At 42.5% G+C, this 19,046-nt stretch overlaps 1 protein-coding gene and 1 pseudogene across 3 annotated transcripts; one reads left to right on the top strand and one right to left on the bottom strand.

Moving 5' to 3' along the window:
• Nucleotides 1–1,505: 1,505 nt before the first annotated feature.
• On the top strand, nt 1,506–12,298 carry si:ch73-193i2.2. Of its 3 annotated transcripts, XM_047350846.1 has the most exons (7): nt 1,506–1,804; nt 4,758–4,848; nt 9,739–9,857; nt 9,927–10,132; nt 10,918–11,071; nt 11,189–11,247; nt 11,324–12,298. In XM_047350846.1, the coding sequence occupies exons 4-7, from the start codon at nt 9,948–9,950 to the stop codon at nt 11,598–11,600; spliced, it is 675 nt and encodes a 224-aa protein (XP_047206802.1). In that variant the 5' UTR covers nt 1,506–1,804; nt 4,758–4,848; nt 9,739–9,857; nt 9,927–9,947; the 3' UTR covers nt 11,601–12,298. The 3 variants fall into 3 exon arrangements, with proteins under 3 accessions (XP_047206802.1, XP_047206803.1, XP_047206804.1); XM_047350847.1 differs by lacking the exon at nt 4,758–4,848; XM_047350848.1 differs by lacking the exon at nt 1,506–1,804 and having other exon boundaries at nt 3,945–4,848.
• On the bottom strand, nt 6,425–9,743 carry LOC124858703 (annotated as a pseudogene).
• Nucleotides 12,299–19,046: the final 6,748 nt, after the last annotated feature.

Raw genomic sequence — 19,046 nt, 5'->3', positions numbered from 1 at the left:
CCCAATTTGTGATTGGAAGGCCTGTTCCTGGTTGCCATGGAACACATGGAGCAGTTGCTCCGTGAATCAAACACTTCAATGCAGCTTAAAGTTTGAATTTGTTTAAAACAGTAAGAAAAACTAAATGTTTAAAGCTCACACTAATACATCTGTATTTCAGAAAGGCTGCCTTACTTGAATTTTACTGTAATAGGTTAAACTACAATATACATTTTCATTGTGCATTTCAGAATTAGTTGCCAAATCAAGCAATATAATTTGAATTTAATTACAATTTATTCTGAAAGTGAAAATACAAATAGAAATACTCCTGCTGAGGCTAGAGCTGGCCAACATGGCAACTGTGATACAACAACGGCATTTCTCAATTAGCTTTCATCCAACCTAGTGCTTGACTAAGACAAGAGTTGACCTTGAAGGGCAACCCAACAGGCGTGGTTGAAAATCACTGGGAGGGCAGCCATGTTGTATGCTGAAAGCCAAACTTTTTTTGTCCCGCTATACCAATATGTGTTAGTGTGTTGGGACCACAGCCATGGTTACAACGTGAAAGGCCAGTATAGACTTTCCTGGAACTTTCAAAATAAATTGCATTAACCTACTTCCGGCACAGCTAGGAAACGGGGTAACTGGGGACTTCCTGTGATGTCACTGTCCAAATAAAATCACAGCTCTTGCTACATCCTGCCTCTTCCACACAGCCTCCAGAGGAACCGGATAGGGGGGGAACAGCTTGCTAATGTCTCTTTTCTGGCAAACAGACATAAACTCTTCAACTGGATCCGAGAGTGTCATAAGATCATCGATCATATGCACTAAAATAAGTACTGATGAGTTACTGTCTGTGTAACCGGTAGATTCATTCATGAACGGGAATTAAGGTACAAGCCTGGCTTGAATTTCTCTCTGAGGCCTGGAGAAACAAACTGTGTTCCCGATCGGAAGGAGGACCGCATCACCATGGTAACGTACAGCTTGGTTGCCCAGCCACTGCTCCAGAGGTTAGCTGGAAGCTAACCTTTGTTCACAGAGCTTTCTTCAAACTTCATCGTCGCCCGGACAACTCCTCCTCACTATGGGTCATGAGGATAGGGTTTGGGCAGAGAGCAGTAATTTAGGATGAAATGATCTAAACATTTTTCATTTTATGAAATTTGGTTTTGTTTGTGTAGAACTCAGCAATCTTGGTGCTAGCAGGCTATCTGCAGCACACGTGTTCAGCTTTGTGTCCTTTGTGTGTTTTTAAAGTTAAGACAAACTTTATTTAAAAGGTGATTTTAAACAGAAGATTGATCATAATGCACCGTCCACGCTTATGCATTTTAACCCTTTTATTGACGATATTTTAAAGGTGTGTGTTTGATTCTGGTGCTAAGCTAGCAGCTTTTTTTATTAGCTTAACTGCTAACAGCTAAGAACATGTGCTGCTACTAAATAATATTTACCCAGAAAGGTTTAGTTTTCAATCCAGTAAATAATGTGTCCCTAACATCATTTTACTAAATTTGATAACTAAGTAAACACCATTAAGCCCCATTTCTCCAGAAAGATTTGGCTCTTTCCAAAATATTCCCTTAAATATTTTACCATTTCTTTAATAATATTTATTTAAATATTATTTTAATGACTTTCTTCATGTTCAGGAGTTCATTTGGAGACCAGATACAGAGGTCTGGCAGAGGATTATGAAGACAGTGGAGATAAAAAGGACGAAACAGATACCACAACCAAAATGCAGCACCTGAATAAAAAACTGCCTGACCACTTCAGACAGCTGGCAGCCAGCAACCAGGACACTGACCAGGTGAGACTGACTGGGTTCAATTCAGTTTATTTCTATAGCGTCAATTCACAACACATGTCGACATGTCGTCTCAAGGCTCTTTACAAAGTCAATTTAGTTGAATCAGACTAATTCTAAGTCAGGTACATCCATCCGAATCACATCCTTATTATCAAACAGTTCAGTTAGATTCAGTTTATTATTCAAATTGGTTAAAAGTTTTTCAAAAAAGATCCTGTTCCTGAGTGGTTCGAGGATGAACCACTGCCTGATCCTGTTCCTAGTCTCGCCTCTGGGGGTCCTGCCGCCGCTGTCTCTGCTTCAGCCTCCAAAGGTTTGCCAGGCGCCATTTCTGTGAGGATCAAGGGTGATTGTCCTCCACATCATGTCTCTGCCAGCCTCCAGGTCTTGGTCTTAGCTGAAGTTGCCGGCCGCCCAGGCCTTTGAGTTAAGGGTTCTGGATTGCCCCTAAACTATGTGCCTGCACGGGACGAACCCGCCTAAACTCTGTGTTTTTGTTTCTTGGCCCTACTTCCGAGGCCCCCTCTGCCCACCTTTTTTTGGGTTGTTTTTTGGTTATTTTGGACTCTTGGGGTGCCTGGTATCCGCCTTTGGGAGCCACTTCCAAGATCTAACCTGACATTTTATATATGTAAAGCAGAGCATAATAGCGTGAGCCATAATGTTCAATTTGTGAAAGTAAATCTGTTGGGTTTTTTTCTTGGCAATTCTGAGTGCTAGTCTGCCGAAAAGGACACACAAAAAAAGTTGATATCCTGTACAATCAAAGCTCAACACACGAGTTGGATTTTGGTTGTACATCCGGGAGAGGAAAATAAATGGGTTATGGTTAATGTATACTGTAATTGGCACAGGACTGTATTGTCCATAAAAACATTAATTGATTGACTAAGCAGTTTCTTTTTTAAAGACTCCGGTCCAAAGATGACAACTTCTGTCTTGTCTGAATTTAGAAGCAGAAAATTTAAAGTCATCCAAGTTTTTATATCTTCAAGACATGCTTGTAGTCTATCTAACTGGTTGGGCTCATCAGGATTTATGGATAAGTAAAGCTGAGTATCATCAGCGTAACAGAGAACATTTATCCTATGCTGCCTGATAATTTGACCTATTGGAAGCATATATATAGTAAAGAGAATTGGCCCAAGTACTGAACCCTGTGGTACTCCACAATTAACCCTGGAGTTTAAAGATGATTTATCATTTACATGAACAAACTGGAATCTGTCAGACAGATAAGATTTAAACCAGCCTAGTGCTGTTCCCCTGATCCCTACAGCATATTCCAGCCTTTTTAAGAGAATATTATGGTCGACTGGATCAAATGCAGCACTGAGATCTAACAGAACCAGAACAGACACAAGTCCATTATCTGAGACCATAAGAATATCATAAGTGACTTTCAGCAGAGTTGTTTCAGTGCTATGATGAGCTCTGAAACCTGACTGAAACTCTTCAAACAGGTCATTACTGTATAAATGTTCACACATTTGATTAGCAACTATTTTCTCAAGAATTTTAGATAAGAATGGAAGATTGGATATAGGTCTGTAATTTATTAAATCATCTCAATCAAGCGAAGGTTTCTTAAGTAAAGGTTTAATTACAGCTAACTTATAAGCTTGTAGTTCGACATTGTTTTGGCAAACTTACACACCGAAGCAACACTAACTTTGGTGACCTCTGATTGACGTAACTGGGTGTCATTACCACCAGCGTGAAAAACAATCTTACTGTATTTACGCTTATCCTTAGCCAGCAGTTTCAGGTAGGATTTGATGTCGCCCGTTCTGGCCCCTGGCAGACATTTGACTATGGTCGCTGGTGTCTCTAGTGCCAGGTTTCTGACTATGAAGCTGCCAATTACCAGAGTTGGCTTCTCAGCGGGTGTGTCACTGAGCGGGGAAAATCTGTTAGAAACGCAGACGGGTTGGTGGTGACCTGTGGGCTGGGATCTAGGACTGCTTTCTACGTACCGTCACCCAGCCGGCCTGAGGCCCCGGCTGCGCGGGCTCTGCTGGAGGACTGCTACGGGGAGCTACCCTTGGTGGCTCCAATTCCGACACCCTCGCCTCCAAAGCAACAAAAATGCTACATTTATTACACGTCCAATTATCACTAAAGGAGGCAGAGGAGTAACTGAACATCTGACACAGAGAGCAGGAGAGAGGAGGAGACTCAGAAAGAGTAGGATAAACATCGGGAGAGACAGAACAATGCCAAAATTAAGACTATTGCACACCAAGCGGTGGCTACTTCCTTGTTGCAGAAGGCTATATCCATTCCGAAGCCAGCTACTGATCTGATTGATAGGCCGGCACCGGTAACTGAGCTGCCAGCGCTGGCTAATGAGAAGGAAGGTACTCGCTTTAGAAATGGAAAGGGTAGTGACTAGCATGCCTTTTTCCTCTCTTTTTTTAACAGTAGATGGCACACTTTCAGAACAACACTAAGCCCAATATTTATACCAGTATACTAATAATTTAAGAATTGAAATTGCTGTTGTAATGGCAATAGTTTGTGTAATTTCTCATACTGTTTTCATGGACTTTCCTGCTCAGTGTTTCATGGTAAAGTGCAATTTATGGTGTCATGTTTGAAAACAATGACACTGAGTGATGCAATATCACCATTCAATGTTATTTATGTTTGAGAACCAAGGATTATCTTGAGGAACCTGGAAATGAGGTTAGATTAGTCTTAGAACTAACTTAGAACAATAATTAGTATACCTTCAAACAACTAATCAAAATGCAGGATCAGAAGAGCAGATAAAACATTATTTTAATAAGGTGAAGTTTCTTGAGACTTAATGGAGGGTTCTGAAGAGCTAAGAGGTGGAGGGTGAGCAGGGTTCGCTTGACTGAGATCTAAGGAGTTGAAGGGCTTGGGCTGTCCACTGGAAATTGATCCAAAAATGATTCTTGAAGGCTTGACGTCTTGACTTTGGCAGGAGGCAGACTGAAGCTTGAAGCCAGCACTAGTAAGTCACAGGAGCTTGGAGCCAGGAGTTGAAAGTCACCTGAGAAGGAGCACACGAAGAGGTAAGTCAAACTAGAATCAAAAGCTAGACAAAGCAGAGATTCAGGCCAGGAGAAGTTACCACAAAGGCTAACACTCAGGCACTGGAGTGCAGACAGCCCACCCTTCTTGCACTCCTCCAGATGATTGTTGATAGGCAGCACCTGTTCCTCTCTGCACCAGTTCTTCACGGTACCAGAGGCTCTGGCGGCATCTAGTGGTGAATACATGTTAGCAGCAGGCAGAGAACAACACACTAAAATCCCAGACTCCGACACCAGGTAAGTCTGGCCTCAAACGACAAAAGCAAATGTAATATACAAAATATATTTTATTTACAATTCCTTACAATATTTAAAATAGATTATTACAATTTAAAAGCCAGCAACCACAGGCAAACCATAGCTGAAGTCACTGGGGCTTAAACAAACCACAAGAAACCAAATTAATAATACAAATAACAGAACCCAAATAAACAACAAGAAGAAGGGGAAAAAAAGAAAAATAATAAATCCCAAATTGCCTAAACCAAAGTCCTGTGGAACGGTATTAATCAGCAAATTTGTAAAAAGATGCAAAATGAAGTATAGTTATGGTTGGTAGCAACCTATAGAGTTCTAAAGTGCTGGTTCTAGGGGACGTGGTTCTAAAACGCAACAATCAGCCTAACACGAACTCTGAATCACCTCACAACAGATGAGTTTAAACAGGAGAGCATCTAAAGACCAAAAATGCACATAGGTGAGAGCATAACATGCAACAGCAGCAATCTGCTTTAAACAAACGGACTATTAATAAAGTGCCGGCTAACAATGAAAACAAAAAAAACCTATAAAGATAAGAAATAAAATATGTACCTGAATCAGTTGCAACCCCCACTAGCAGATGTATTCATGGACCTGACACGGGTGGGAATTCACAGCCACGTCTACATAAACACTGTTCTAACACTAATAAACCACCCAGTTACAAATGTTTATCGTTTGCAGTTATGTGCAGCACTTTGTTCCAGCTGCGGTTGTTTTAAAGCGCGTTATAAATAAAGCTGGTGAGGTAGATCAGAGGCTGAAGTTTCAAGAAATTCCCCCAATAATACCCCTTTTTATTAGTACCTATTCGGGTCGGGTTGCATCGGGTCAGTTTAACAGTTTGATTCATTTCCATTAGAATTGAGTGCCATCTCAATTGGGGCGGGATCATTAATAGCAACTTGGCATGTTGGTCCAAAGCAAAGTGATAGAGACCAGTGATGCCAAGTCCGCTCATCATGAGCGACTTTGGGCTTGTTTTTCTGTAAAGTCACTAGCAAAACCCGTGAGTCCCAGATACGCCCAGGCAGATAAACTGATATATCATAATTTTACGGATCTATACCCATAGATGGATAGAGAGATGGATGGATGGATGGAAACATAACAAAACATAAACACGTTTATACACACACACACACACACACACACATATATATACAGAGAGAGAGAGGCTACAGATGTAGCTATACTGTTCAACTTGTCAATGCACAGTCACATATTTATTATCATTTTCAGCATTTGACATCCCCAGCTATTAATTTCCTACAGTTGACAGACTTTCTGATAGTTTTTTTTTTTTTTTTGCACCGATTAACGCTTTATTGAACATGTACATAAAACACAATGAGCACAAAGCACATTTCCTTTGTGTTTGGAACATAGAACCACCAATATAACAACCTCCACCTGCAATTACTGTGAAAGACAAAAATATCTAGCTGATCACATTTTGCAACAGCACCATAGGATAAAGTATCCTCAACCACAGGTCAAACCAAGTACATTTCAGCAATCAACAGCATAAAGGTTAATTTTATGTCATTTCATGTAGAGGATCAGAGCTGTGAGCAGAAAATGCAGGCTATAACTCTGCTGCCACTTCAGAGGTACTTTCAGCCATTTCTGTTCAACAACTGAACGGCAGAAAATGAGCCACAGGCTGGTGCAGAGCAAGAACGTGCTTTAATGGGAAAAAGTGATTTATAGGTATGAGATACCCATTAGAGTGTGCTAATTGTTTCCACACCATTAGTGACAGTTATCTAATGAAGGATATTTAACCAGGCGCTGCAGTTTATCACTGCTCCTCATGGTTTAGAGGAGGAAGGCAGTGGACCTCGTTCTATATGCCCTTTTTCCAACCTACAGCAGGAAGATCCCTGGGCCATTTTTAGAGTATAAAAGAATGGAAAGCTTTCTTTTATGCATGCAAGCAAATATAAAAGCAACTTGTAAGAACACAAGCATTAATTTGAAGCCAAAGAACAGGCTGAATGATTTAATCATGTTTAAAAAGAAACACCTTTAAAACAATGTAAAGCAAAAAGGGATCAGCCTAAAGCCTGGAAGGAAACATTTGCATTGTAGGACGATTTAATTTGATCACAGATAAGACTGCAAATGGCATACAGGGCAATTATTTTCCACTGTTATAGCTTACAGTCAAAAACAATTAGCACTGAGAGCTTCAAACACAGTGAGCAATGTTGTGTATAAACTGGTCAGGAAGCTTGTCAGTCATCAGGGGTATCAGCAGTGGTTCCTCCTCCACTATTCACTTGCAGCTCTCTTCTTCCATATCCTTTTTCAAACTTTTCAGGTAAATGTTAAACGTGCACATTATCAAAGCCATGGTGTTTAGCAAGGTAGACTAACACTCCCGTGGCACATCGGCCTTCTCTGGCCCGACAAAGGCTGCAGTTACAGATCCCTCTGCAAGGCGGACACTGCCACTGTGGATTCAGTAGAGCATCTCGAACCTCCTCTCCGTATCGGTTATGGAGGCACGGGCCACAAAACTGCCCCCTCACCCCCATACACTCTGAATCACGGCAGTTGGTTTTGGTGTCGCTCGTCTTCTATCGGCACTGGTGGCAGGTGGAACCAGTGGAGCTATTGTAGACTTTCTCTCGGATGGTATAGCAGATTCTCTGAAGCTCCACCTCTGTAATTTCCTCCACAGGCCGCACCACATGAAGGATGGTATTGGGCTCATTGTACGATCGGCGATGCAGAGGTTCATCATCTTCTTCGTAGTATGGGCTTTTGTGAACCAGGCTGAATTTATCCTCGTTATCTTCCTCTGGTGGCAGGCTGGATGATCCATTCACCTGAGAGCGGGACCGTGTGAGGAGGGGGGTGAAGCGATCTGGGGTTCTCCAGTGAGCCCATTGTGCCTGAGGTGACCCTTGAGGCATCCGTCTTTGCCATTCGTTTTCCTGGAAGAAGTTTAGTTACTTTGTTCAACTCTGTCAAGAGCTTTGCAAGCATTTCTTTGTTCTCCTTAATATTCAGAGCTCGTTTGTTCATGGCGCTCTCCTCCTCCTCGTCCTCAGAGTCCTGCACTATAGGCTGAGGTAGTGGCACAGATGCAGGTCTCTTCCTGTCTTTCCTGGTGGGGAACGCCATGGCAACCTTTAGGAAATTCGACCTGCGGCCATTTTTAGGGGCCTTACTGTCCACTTTCATTCATTTGGTTTTCCCTTTGATCACATTCTCTTCAAACCCGTTGCACGTGTCCTCCTCCGACGTGGCTTTGAAACCCTTTGGTTTGTCTGCGGTCCTCCTCGTCTTTTTCAGGCTCCTCCTCGTATTTGCAAAGCCTCTGTCATAGCCGAAGCTGTTGCAGCTGTCATCAAAAGAGGAGGACGAGGTCTCCATGGGGACCAGCGGGACACTGCTAAAGCTCCTCAGGCTCATCCTAGTTGATGAAGACTTGGCGACCAGTTTCTGGGAGTGGGTGAGCGGCATGTTTCTCCTTTAAAAGTGGTCCAACCATGTAGCCAAAGAAAGTCACCGTGCAGCAGCTCTGCAGCGAACAAAGCAGGACCTGCAGCTGCAAGCAGCCGCACTCCGTTCATTTCCCGCGCCACCGGAAGGTCCTAGACTTCCTGATAGGTCTATGCACCACATAAGAACTTCCTCTCTCATAAAAAGAGGTAATGCATCTTAATGGCTCTATAGACCTGCTCAGATACTGTTCCCTCTGTATTAAACAGGGGAAACTGCATCTGATGGGTCTCCACACCCCGTCAGATGCAGTTCTCCCTGTATTCCCACTGTATTTTACCGCCTTGGCAGTTAGGAGATGCAGGGGGAACATTATCTGAAGCGCGAATCGACGAAACACCTGATCAAGCGGAAGGATACAAGCTGGAGGAGGGGTGAGGGGAAGCTAACACTGCCTAATGCTAGCTTTCTATGGTGCTCATAGACAGAATAAGCCCAGTGTAAACGATTTAATGGTTGAAAATATGTGTTACTACAATGTTCTGTGACTAAGGACTCCACCCCCTAACCAAGCAGTGACTGGCAGTCTTCTGACATCACGTTTTCACCACAACACGGAATGGTTGGAACCACAAACAAGTAGATCCTAAAAGCACGGAGCACGCGGTCCTTGCTGGTGGAGCTTGATGAGTGTACCTGTGCTTTTCTCCCATCTGCACCTGCTCCACAGGGAGCTGCTGTGCTTCTAACCAGGATCTGAAATACAGCACAAACAAGTCTTCAGACCTGACAATTCGAGAACAAACTACTGTGTTTTATAGTTTGTATCATGTTCTAACTGTTCTGTGTTCTACAACATTTCTACCATGTTCTCTGAAGTCTCTACCATGTTCTATAAGTGTTTGACCATGTTCATAATGTTTCTAGTGTGCTCTATACCGTTTCTACCATGTTGTAGAAAGTTTCTATTGTGTTCTACTGTGGACCCCAGTGTCCGAAGGTCTGTGCTGTTTGGTCTCTCCCATTATTAAAGGCCAAGTTGATCCAGACTGAGTGAAGGAGCTCAAAACACAACAGCTGCCACGAATTCAAGCTAAAGTTGTGTTTGATAGTTTGGTCCTGCAGCTGATACTGAGCCGTGCTGTTCTGCAGGTTGATGGGTCCGTTCATTGTCATGCTGGGGAACATTGTTGGGGATGTGATGTGTTTCCTGTTCCTGTTTGCTGAGATCTTCATCCCCTACACCTGCAGCTTCTGGATCATATTTGGAGGTTAGAACATCAGTGGTTAAGTCTTGAGGTCAGTGTTCAGCTCTGACGGAAACCATAATGTGTTTTCAGGGTACGTCCTCAGTTCCCAGCATGCAGTGTGTCTCAGGTCTACTCTACAGCCTGTACCGAATCACTCTGGTGGACGAGTATGAGTATGCTGCCATGGTAACAGTGGACAACGTCATGGCTCCTCTACTGTGTGGAACGTTCCTGGCAGCGTCCTCCATCTTGTGTGTCGACCTGCTGATCGCACTACTAACTGACACCTTCCAGAGGTCAGAGGTCATGTCTGGACTGGTTACAACACATGGTGTGGGACCTAAAATAACCTTAACCAAGACTTGGCCTGACATTTGGTCTCAGATCTGGACTATGTCCTGAACCAACAGCACAACAAATAATTGACCGATCGATTGATTGATTATATTTATACAGCACAGTTAACAACAACACAGTGTTGACCAACGTTTTTCACATAAAGTTAAATACAAACAACATAAATTCAGACGACAGCCATAAAATCAACAAATACAATAAAAATAGGATAAAAAGAAAGCTAAAATATTGAAACGTCACAGCAACTGGTCAAATGGAACTCAAACAGAACTTGAGTTAAAAGCCAAGTTTTCAGGAGGTATTTAAAAGACTGACCAGACTTAGGATTACAAACATCAAGAGCCGGTTTATTCCAGAGACCCGGAGCTGCCACAGCTGGAGGCCTTAATTTGGCCTTCGGCTGAACTAAGAGCATCTGGCTAGAAGATCTCAGGGGTCTTTTTGGGTAATAAAAGTTAAGAAGAACAGTTAAATACCTGAGTGCCAAACCATTTACTTTTTTAAAAGTAAGTAAAAGAATCTTAAAATCAATAAGAAAATGCACAGGCAGCCAGTGTAAATCTGCTAAAACTGGAGTGATGTGGTCATGCCTTCTGGTACCCGTCAGCAGTGGTGCTGTTCTAGACTACCTGTAAACAACAGAGAGATGATTTCTCAGATTAGAAATTGTTCCATAGTTAGAAAGAACATTGTAATTGATTGATTGGTTGATTTATTGTTTCAGGGTGCATGATAACTCACAGGCTAATGCGGTGATGCAGCAGGCTGCTGTCATCTTGCAGGTGGAAGAGTCCATGCCCTGCCTCCACCGTTTCTATGACAACAAGTACATCTCCAAACACTGCTCTCCACTGAGCGAGACCTGCGATAATATCACAGTAAGCTCCCATTACCGCCTATAGTTTGGACACATCACAGCACAGGTCAGGGTGTGAGTCAGAAGTTTCCTTTGGATGCAACTTTACTGGGGCATGATGGGATTGCTTGTCCTGCAGGAGACTCTGGACCAGTTTCTGGTCCTACAGAAGGCCATGGAGACAACCAGGAGTTCAAAGTGAGAACACCAGGACACAGAACAAGTTAGTGATAAAACTGTAAACAGCAAGTTTGACATGGACTTTTTCTACCAGAGTCCAGACGGAACAATACCAGCAGAACCAGCTTCAGGTCCAGGAGAACTATGAGCTTCAAGACTTGCCCATCCAAGAGTCACAAAAACCTCAGAAACAGGAACTTCAGGAACAAAAGAGCCATCACTATAAGGACCAAGAGAGCCCAGGGCAACAGAATCAGCAGGACCAGGATTCTCAGCACCTGCGACAGGAGCTCCAGGCCATACAAGCAGAGTTGAAAGAGCTTCGAACTTTGGTCCAGCAGCTGGTTCAGATCAGGAATGACTTTGTTTAAATAGACTAAGACCATCTTATACAAGTTCAGACCAGGTATCTGGATCTAGGTACCTTCAGATTCTTGAGAGCTTGCATACCTCTTAAAGTGGGGAGATGTTTACGGAGTTCGTGATGGACCCTGTAGGTACATGTGGATTTATTGATTTAAATATGTTTGACTTTAAATGGCGGAATAAAAAGTCCACCGCGTCATAAAGCATCTTTTGGGGGTTCAACGTGGTGTAACGTGTCAGCGCTGGGTCAGCATTGGCCACGCCCATCATAGCACCAGTCATCAGTTACCTTTAGCTTGCTGTACCAGCTGAGATATTTCTACTAAAACATGTTGACCTGCAGCTGAGTGGAACAGCAAGCATCAGGGAAATAGAACAGCTTCTCTTACAATGTCCCATGATGCTCCACATCTAGCATTACCTACGGGAAACACACCTGGAACCAGCAGGAAGGGTGTATATGTACAAAACTGTGGCATACAGCCTTTTCCACTCAACAGTTCAGATGTGTAAATGATGAAGTGACCATGGAAAGGTGCGCAGGTCCACAGCAGATTCTACAACCCCCAAAACACATAAAAATGCCTGAAAAATGCATGCCTGAATAAAATTAGATGCATTTCTTCAACCCTTTTTGAGCACATGTAGGAGCTTGGCCTGTTTTTAAAGGTAGCAGTCTGAATATTAAACCTGAGCCGTGAGACATGTTGCAACTCTAACTATTTTGTAGATATGGAAGATAAATTACAGTGAAATGTAACACTTTTCTTTCAATATGGACTCAGAAATCAAAGTGGGCATTAGATACACATTGAACCTATGACAAGTTCAAATTTGATAATAGCAAAACACCTGACTGTTCTAGGGAGGTTTTTCTGTGGGTATGTCCTTGCGGAAAAACCTCTATATATATTTGAACAACAGGCTGTAATTCCTGAATCCTTCAACATACAGTCATACAACTGAAGGTCCAAAAGGGTACAGCCTTGTACAGGTAAGCAAAGCACCTCTCCACCCCTCATGCGCACACACAGGTAAACACAAAACTCCCCACCGTGCACTCAAAGACTGATTTATTTGCTTGTTTTAAAATGGTAAACCACATGTAAACAAACCATAGCTTAAATAAAAGTTTTTTCCGGCCATTTGGCACACCACACCAGTCCAATCCTCCTCTAAAAATATGGTCACCTGAGACGATACATGGTGGATACGATTGGATCTGGAGAGACCATAGGTTGACACAATTGGTCATAATAGGTGTCATTATAAGAAGAGAAACTGGCAACTATTTTGACTCAGTGGCGTTAATAATTAGATTTTATCCTTTAAATGGTGAGGTTCTGAAAGCAAACATACATATTTTTGGACCCAGCGTGGGCCGCAGACCCATGCTTTTCCAGTTATATGAGCGTGTATAAAAGCATGCACACGGTGGTGCAAAAATTACATTTAACAAGAATGGTTTATTATTATTATCATCATAGGGTACTGTTGTAATTTTGAATCTGAGAATATTATTTAATATTAATATTTTATCAAATAATATTTGGGTCTGTTGAGGGTTGTCCTGTGAATACCAGCCCAGTAAGGCGATGGTATTAGGATAAAATAGAAAGGTGTGAGATGAGCTCTGACATTATTGAACAGCATAAACTCTGCACATATATGGAATAAATTCACACAATTTCTTAAAATACAAGAATTTATTAACAAAAATAAGTCAACTCAAAGTCAAACATATTTCAATCAACAAACTCTTTACTTTGCTAAAACAATCCAACTAAACTACCAAGCAGAATTAAAGAATAATGAAGACTAATGGACTATGTACAATATAAACAAGTTGATTAAAGATGGTTGGAAATTATGAACTGCATCAGAAAGTGCTTTCACAAAAAATAGGTAAACAAATATTATCACAACTTGCTGCACAAGACAGAATTAATCTTGTGAAGTAAACAAAAACATTCACCTTTGAAATAGACGGAGGGGCCCTCAGGAAAGACCGTGGGGCAGAAGAGGTGGATTCTGAAGCCACTGATTGTGGAGCCACAGGAGGAGGAGGAGGAGGCTGGAATGCAGGCTACCAAAACATATATATTTCTTTGTGTTAAAACCACTGTTCAACTGAATTGTGAAACACATGACAAAGCTGTAAAAGTGACTAATAAGTGACTATAATCAGATGTTATATTAAACCAGGTTACCTTGGCAGCATTCTTCACTTCATCCTCCGGCACCTGGACTCCACAGGAACCTACGCCAGGATCCTGTTTGTGGATTTCAGCTCTGCCTTCAACACCATCGTCCCAGTTCTGCTACAGGAGAAGCTCTCCCAGCTGAGTGTGCCCGACTCCACCTGCAGGTGGATCACTGACTTCCTGTCTGACAGGAAGCAGCGCGTGAGGCTGGGGAAGCACGTCTCTGACTCCCTGACCATCAGCACCGGTTCCCCCCAAGGCTGTGTTCTCTCTCCTCTGCTCTTCTCCCTGTACACCAACAGCTGCACCTCCAGTCACCAGTCTGTCAAGCTTCTGAAGTTTGCGGACGACACCACCCTGATCGGACTCATCTCTGATGGTGACGAGTCTGCGTACAGATGGGAGGTGGACCATCTGTTGGACGGGTGCAGCCAGAACAACCTTGAACTCAACGCTCTAAAGACAGTGGAGATGGTTGTGGACTTCAGGCAGAACCCAGCCCCACCTGCCCCCATCACCCTCTGTGACTCCACAATTGACACTGGGGAATCTTTCCGCTTCCTGGGAACCATCATCTCCCAGGATCTCAAGTGGGAGCCAAACATCAGCTCCCTCATCAAGAAAGCCCAGCAGAGGATGTTCTTCCTGCGGCAGCTGAATAAATTCAACCTGCCAAAGACTATGATGGTGCACTTCTACACAGCCATCATTGAGTCCATCTTCACCTCCTCCATCACCATCTGGTACGCCGCTGCTACAGCCAAGGATAAGGGCAGGCTGCAGCGTGTCATTCGGTCTGCTGAGAAGGTGATTGGCTGCAGTCTACTGTCGCTCCAGGAACTGTACACCTCCAGGACCCTGAAGCGGGCAGGGAAGATTCTGGCTGATCCCTCCCACCCTGGTCACAGACTCTTTGAGACTCTCCCCTCTGGCAGGAGGCTGCGGTCCATCCGGACCAAAACCTCACGCCACAAGAACAGTTTTTTCCCATCTGCCACCAGCCTGGTTAACAAAGCCCGGAAACCACACTGAAATTGAGAGCCTGATGCGTCATCTGCTGGGAGATTTGTTTTGCAGTGTGTGGCCGTGCAACCAGCTGCCGCTGCTAGCTGACAAATTCCTAGGGCCGGCCTACTTTATCGTGAATACACATCCTTCACACATGCCGGGGGAACACTGGCTAGCTCTGACATTGGATGAGAATGGTCAATCCAGCTTTTTTGACTCTTATGGATTCTCTCCGGATTTCGAGTTCTACCCGTCAAGCATCGTAACATTTTTAGAAGACAGATCCTCAAAAATATTGTATCATAATAATCAGCTTCAAAACACTCTGTCCACTGTGTGCGGTCACCATTGCATTTTTTATCTATGTCATAGAGCGTGCGGATTATCAATGCAGCAAGTGTTGTCGAAATACACCGGAGATGTGATTAAGAAAGATTTAATGGTATCTAACTTTGTGAAAAAATATCAGAAATGTGTCATTAATCAAAGTTGTACGTTTTATGCTCACGGAACATGCTCTTTGGAGATGTTTCTGGATTGTTATGGAATTTAAATTGTCTTTTTTTTTTTTTTCCATTGTTTGTTTTTTCTTATGATTTAATATTTGTGTAATGACATCATATGTTAGTGTGTGAAGTAGAGAACGAAGTTAGACTTGAAAAATATAATCAATAAATATTTTATTGAATAAAAGAAATAGACTACATGTTTCATTTTCTTATAACGGTTTATGGTGAAAATGTAATCCATCGGGGTGGTAGTGTCGTCTTACGAAGAGACCTTTTTGACTTCCCATCAGCATTTTTTGGATCTTCCAGCTCAGATCTCGACCAGTAGGGAGAATGAGTTATCTGCCTTCTTCTTCTTTTTCTTCTCTGCTTAACGCTGGGGGGTGTATCCCAATTTTCAATAGATGTACCCTCTGTTTTGAAACGTCTATATTCTTCACGAGCATAAGGGTTAATGACTGAAGATATAGGTATGTTTACCTCTGACAAGGTATGTAGAAAGTCTGACCACCCTTGGGGTAGCGGTGCTCCAGATTTTTTAAACGGTAGCATGAAATTTTTCAACAAGTCAATCATGTGGGACCCCTTTACAACATTCCCTTTATATACAAATTCACCTCGCGAAGTCCAACTCTCACTTCTTTCGGATAATTTCATTAAAATGTACTCGGCATTTTTACGGTTATGCTTCGGTAGGCTTTTCAGTACATCCGTAACAACCTGATCCTTAGGGGCCTCGTCCTGCCCCGGGCCTTGTTTTTCTTAGGACAGGTGCGTCCACCATACAGAGCATCCCGGGGGGATAGCGGTTCGGGTGCATTAACTTTCTCAAGAAAGCTGATCACCCCTGGGTCTGATTTTTTCATTTCAATCCACTCATGCTCCCATATGACTTCAAGACGAAGGCCGTACACAGTTTGTAACACCTTGCTTCTCTCAACAGTGGCTGCATAAAACTGTTCAAATGCGACCCCTCTCAACGGACACTTGTCATGAGGCATGTAACACTTCTTACAGCCGTGGAAAAAACAGCCGTAAAATTCAAACACTTTGACACCGTTAATCTCTGCATACCCATCCACTGAATATGGGCCGATTTTCTTTCCCCCATGTTTAATGCATGTTCGATGTCAATTTTTCTTATGTCTGAAATCCAGCCGAGCCATTGAATGGACGTGCTGGAAAACGTCTTACTACTACGTCTGTAGTCCAGAGATGAGGGGATGGCCAAGGTTTTAGGAGGAAGGAAATTGGTTACAAAAACCTTCATGCAGGCTGATGCTATCGTGACGCATTTAAGCGGATCCACACTTGTCTCCTTAAAGAACTCATTCCTGAATTTAACACAACCTTGAAATAGAACGTCCACATCATTTTTACAATAACGAAGAGCTTCCTTCTCAAAGTCAAAGACCCTTTTGTTCACTTCTCTGTACCAGCTGTTAAACACCTGTTGTTCTTGAAGACTCATGTGTTCTACAGCGTAGCAGGATGGAGGAGGAAAAGCCCCCACATACTGGAGATGTTGTTCAGAGGAGAATAGGCGGGGGAAAAAACCTTTGGTCTTATCACTAAAACCTAATACTTTTGGCATCGCACTAAGCTTCATACACATGAAGGACAGACTATCAATGTATTTTAACCTGTAATCAGGGTCGGTTAAACAGAGAACTTTACTTCCCTGCATGATGAGATGAGGTTTAATGCCTAACTGCAGCATAGCTGTGATAATCAGGTAGCTGTCATATCCACGTGCGTTATGAGCTATTAAGGTAAAGCCTCTGTACATCGGTCTCCTGAAATGGAAAATAAATTTTTGGGTGCAATTGAATCCATAAGCATGCCATTCCTCACCTTTCAGCGTTTTAACACAGACCAGATAGGGGATGTGCACACCGTTCTCGTCAATGAAGCATTCAAAATCATAAAAAACCAGTTTATCATCTAACTGATTATAGGCTTGGGTGGTTTGAACGTAACACAGATGACCATCGCACGTCACATCTAAATCAGGAGGTATATTCTCACCACAAATACGGCATTTTACACACGTGTGGTTTATCCTGCTTGCTGATTGGAATAATGTATATCCTTTTGCACACCTTGCACAGTTTTACCAACTCACAGTCACTCATGGGCCTGTCAGCACTAGGTCTTTTACGGGGTTCCTTGTGTCTACTGAAACAAGAAGAGTTACGACAGATTCTGTGACAACCTGCACAGGCGACAGGTTCGTTAATTTCACGCATACACTGGTATGAGTGACACACCGGACAATAGCCTTCACAATGGTGTGTCTGGCTTTTCATAGCTCCCGTAACAATATGCACAGATGTATCTCGATCCTATAAAACCCTTGAGATTTTTTATCCCATAGTAGTGACCTTGAAATAACAGCAGAAAGAGAGGGTTTGATCGATCAGGGAAACTGTCCTCAAATTTACACAGAGCTGCAGAGTCTGTAACGGTTCTGTGAAACACTACAATTTTTCTCTTTAGAATGTTTTCAAATTTACCAATGTCGCTGAAAGTTACTGCTGTCTGATCATCTAAACCTGTAAAAATATCCATCTAAATAACCTGTGTTAAAACAAAATGAATTTAATATTCTGTCAGGTTTTCTCTTTTTATCAGAATTTCGTCTGATGTGCCTGCATTAAATTTACTGTTCCTTTAAAGTGGAGAAACTACATGTTTTGTTTTTAGATGTAAAAAACATCTAAAAACATACAATTAGAAAGATTCGCTTCCTTGTAATGACAACATCCGATTAATGATGATATCTGGTTACGTCACAGGAAGGCCCAGCCACCGGAAGTCCCGCCCACCTGTCAAAATTTTCACACCTCGTTTGACTGAAGGATGTACATTTAGTCTCTGCTGGGGTTGGTTTGGACATAATTTTCACCTGTAAACTCACCCAGACCCTCAAAGACTGCTGGGTGCTGAGATTTCGGTTCCTCTTTAGCTGCTGGAAAGTGTCTCTATCTATTCCTTTAACCAGATCTAGCTTTTCCCAACCTTCTCTCCCCAGGATAGGGATTGAGGGCCGTTGGGATAATTAGCAGATGCGTCTGCTTTAAACATCTCAGGTGGAAAATGTTGGCCTCTGGTCTTGTGTCTGTTCAGACTTCATAGGCATGTTGTCAGTCTGAGTAACAGGAGTGCATCTGATGAGCAGGGCAGTTATTACCTCCATCACGAGGTCATATTTTCTTTGCAAAATATCTCAAAAGGTTCTGAACAGATTTGGATGAAAATTTCAGAGGTAAGGTAAGGTTATTTATATAGCGCCCTTCAGCAACGAGACACTCAAAGCGCTGTACATACAATTACAAAGAAAATAAACACAAATACAGACACAGAAAAACAAATGATAAAATCAAACAACAGAGGTAATTTAAAAAAGAAATAAAATAAAATAAAGAGAATAGAATGATGGATAAGAAAATGAAAGGAAAATTGAACTGAAAACGTAACCAATAATGTTTAGATGGCCCAGTCAAAGGCCGCTCTAAACATATAGGTTTTTAATCTTGATTTAAAGCAACTTAGGGTTTCTTTTACAGTTTTCTGGCAGTTTATTCCAGATTAGTGGAGCATAAGAACTAAAAGCTGCTTCTCCATGTTTGGTTCTGGTTCTGGTTCTGCAGAGTAGATTTGAGCCAGATGACCTGAGAGGTCTGGGTGGTTGATCCACTGACAACAAGTCTGTAATGTATTTTGGTGC

This window comes from Girardinichthys multiradiatus, chromosome 22, assembly GCF_021462225.1.
Source record: "Girardinichthys multiradiatus isolate DD_20200921_A chromosome 22, DD_fGirMul_XY1, whole genome shotgun sequence".
Taxonomy (NCBI): domain Eukaryota; kingdom Metazoa; phylum Chordata; class Actinopteri; order Cyprinodontiformes; family Goodeidae; genus Girardinichthys; species Girardinichthys multiradiatus.
Note: the sequence above shows the minus strand (reverse complement) of the source record. Positions and strands in the feature narration are given on the sequence as shown.

Excerpts from the sequence above, each read along its gene's own strand:
- si:ch73-193i2.2 (XM_047350847.1), top strand. The coding sequence starts at position 9,948 with ATGCAGTGTGTCTCAGGTCTACTCTACAGCCTGTACCGAATCACTCTG. Across the intron at positions 10,133-10,917 it reads CTAACTGACACCTTCCAGAG|GGTGCATGATAACTCACAGG; the intron begins GTCAGAGGTCAT and ends TTATTGTTTCAG. Across the intron at positions 11,248-11,323 it reads GAGACAACCAGGAGTTCAAA|AGTCCAGACGGAACAATACC; the intron begins GTGAGAACACCA and ends TTTTTCTACCAG.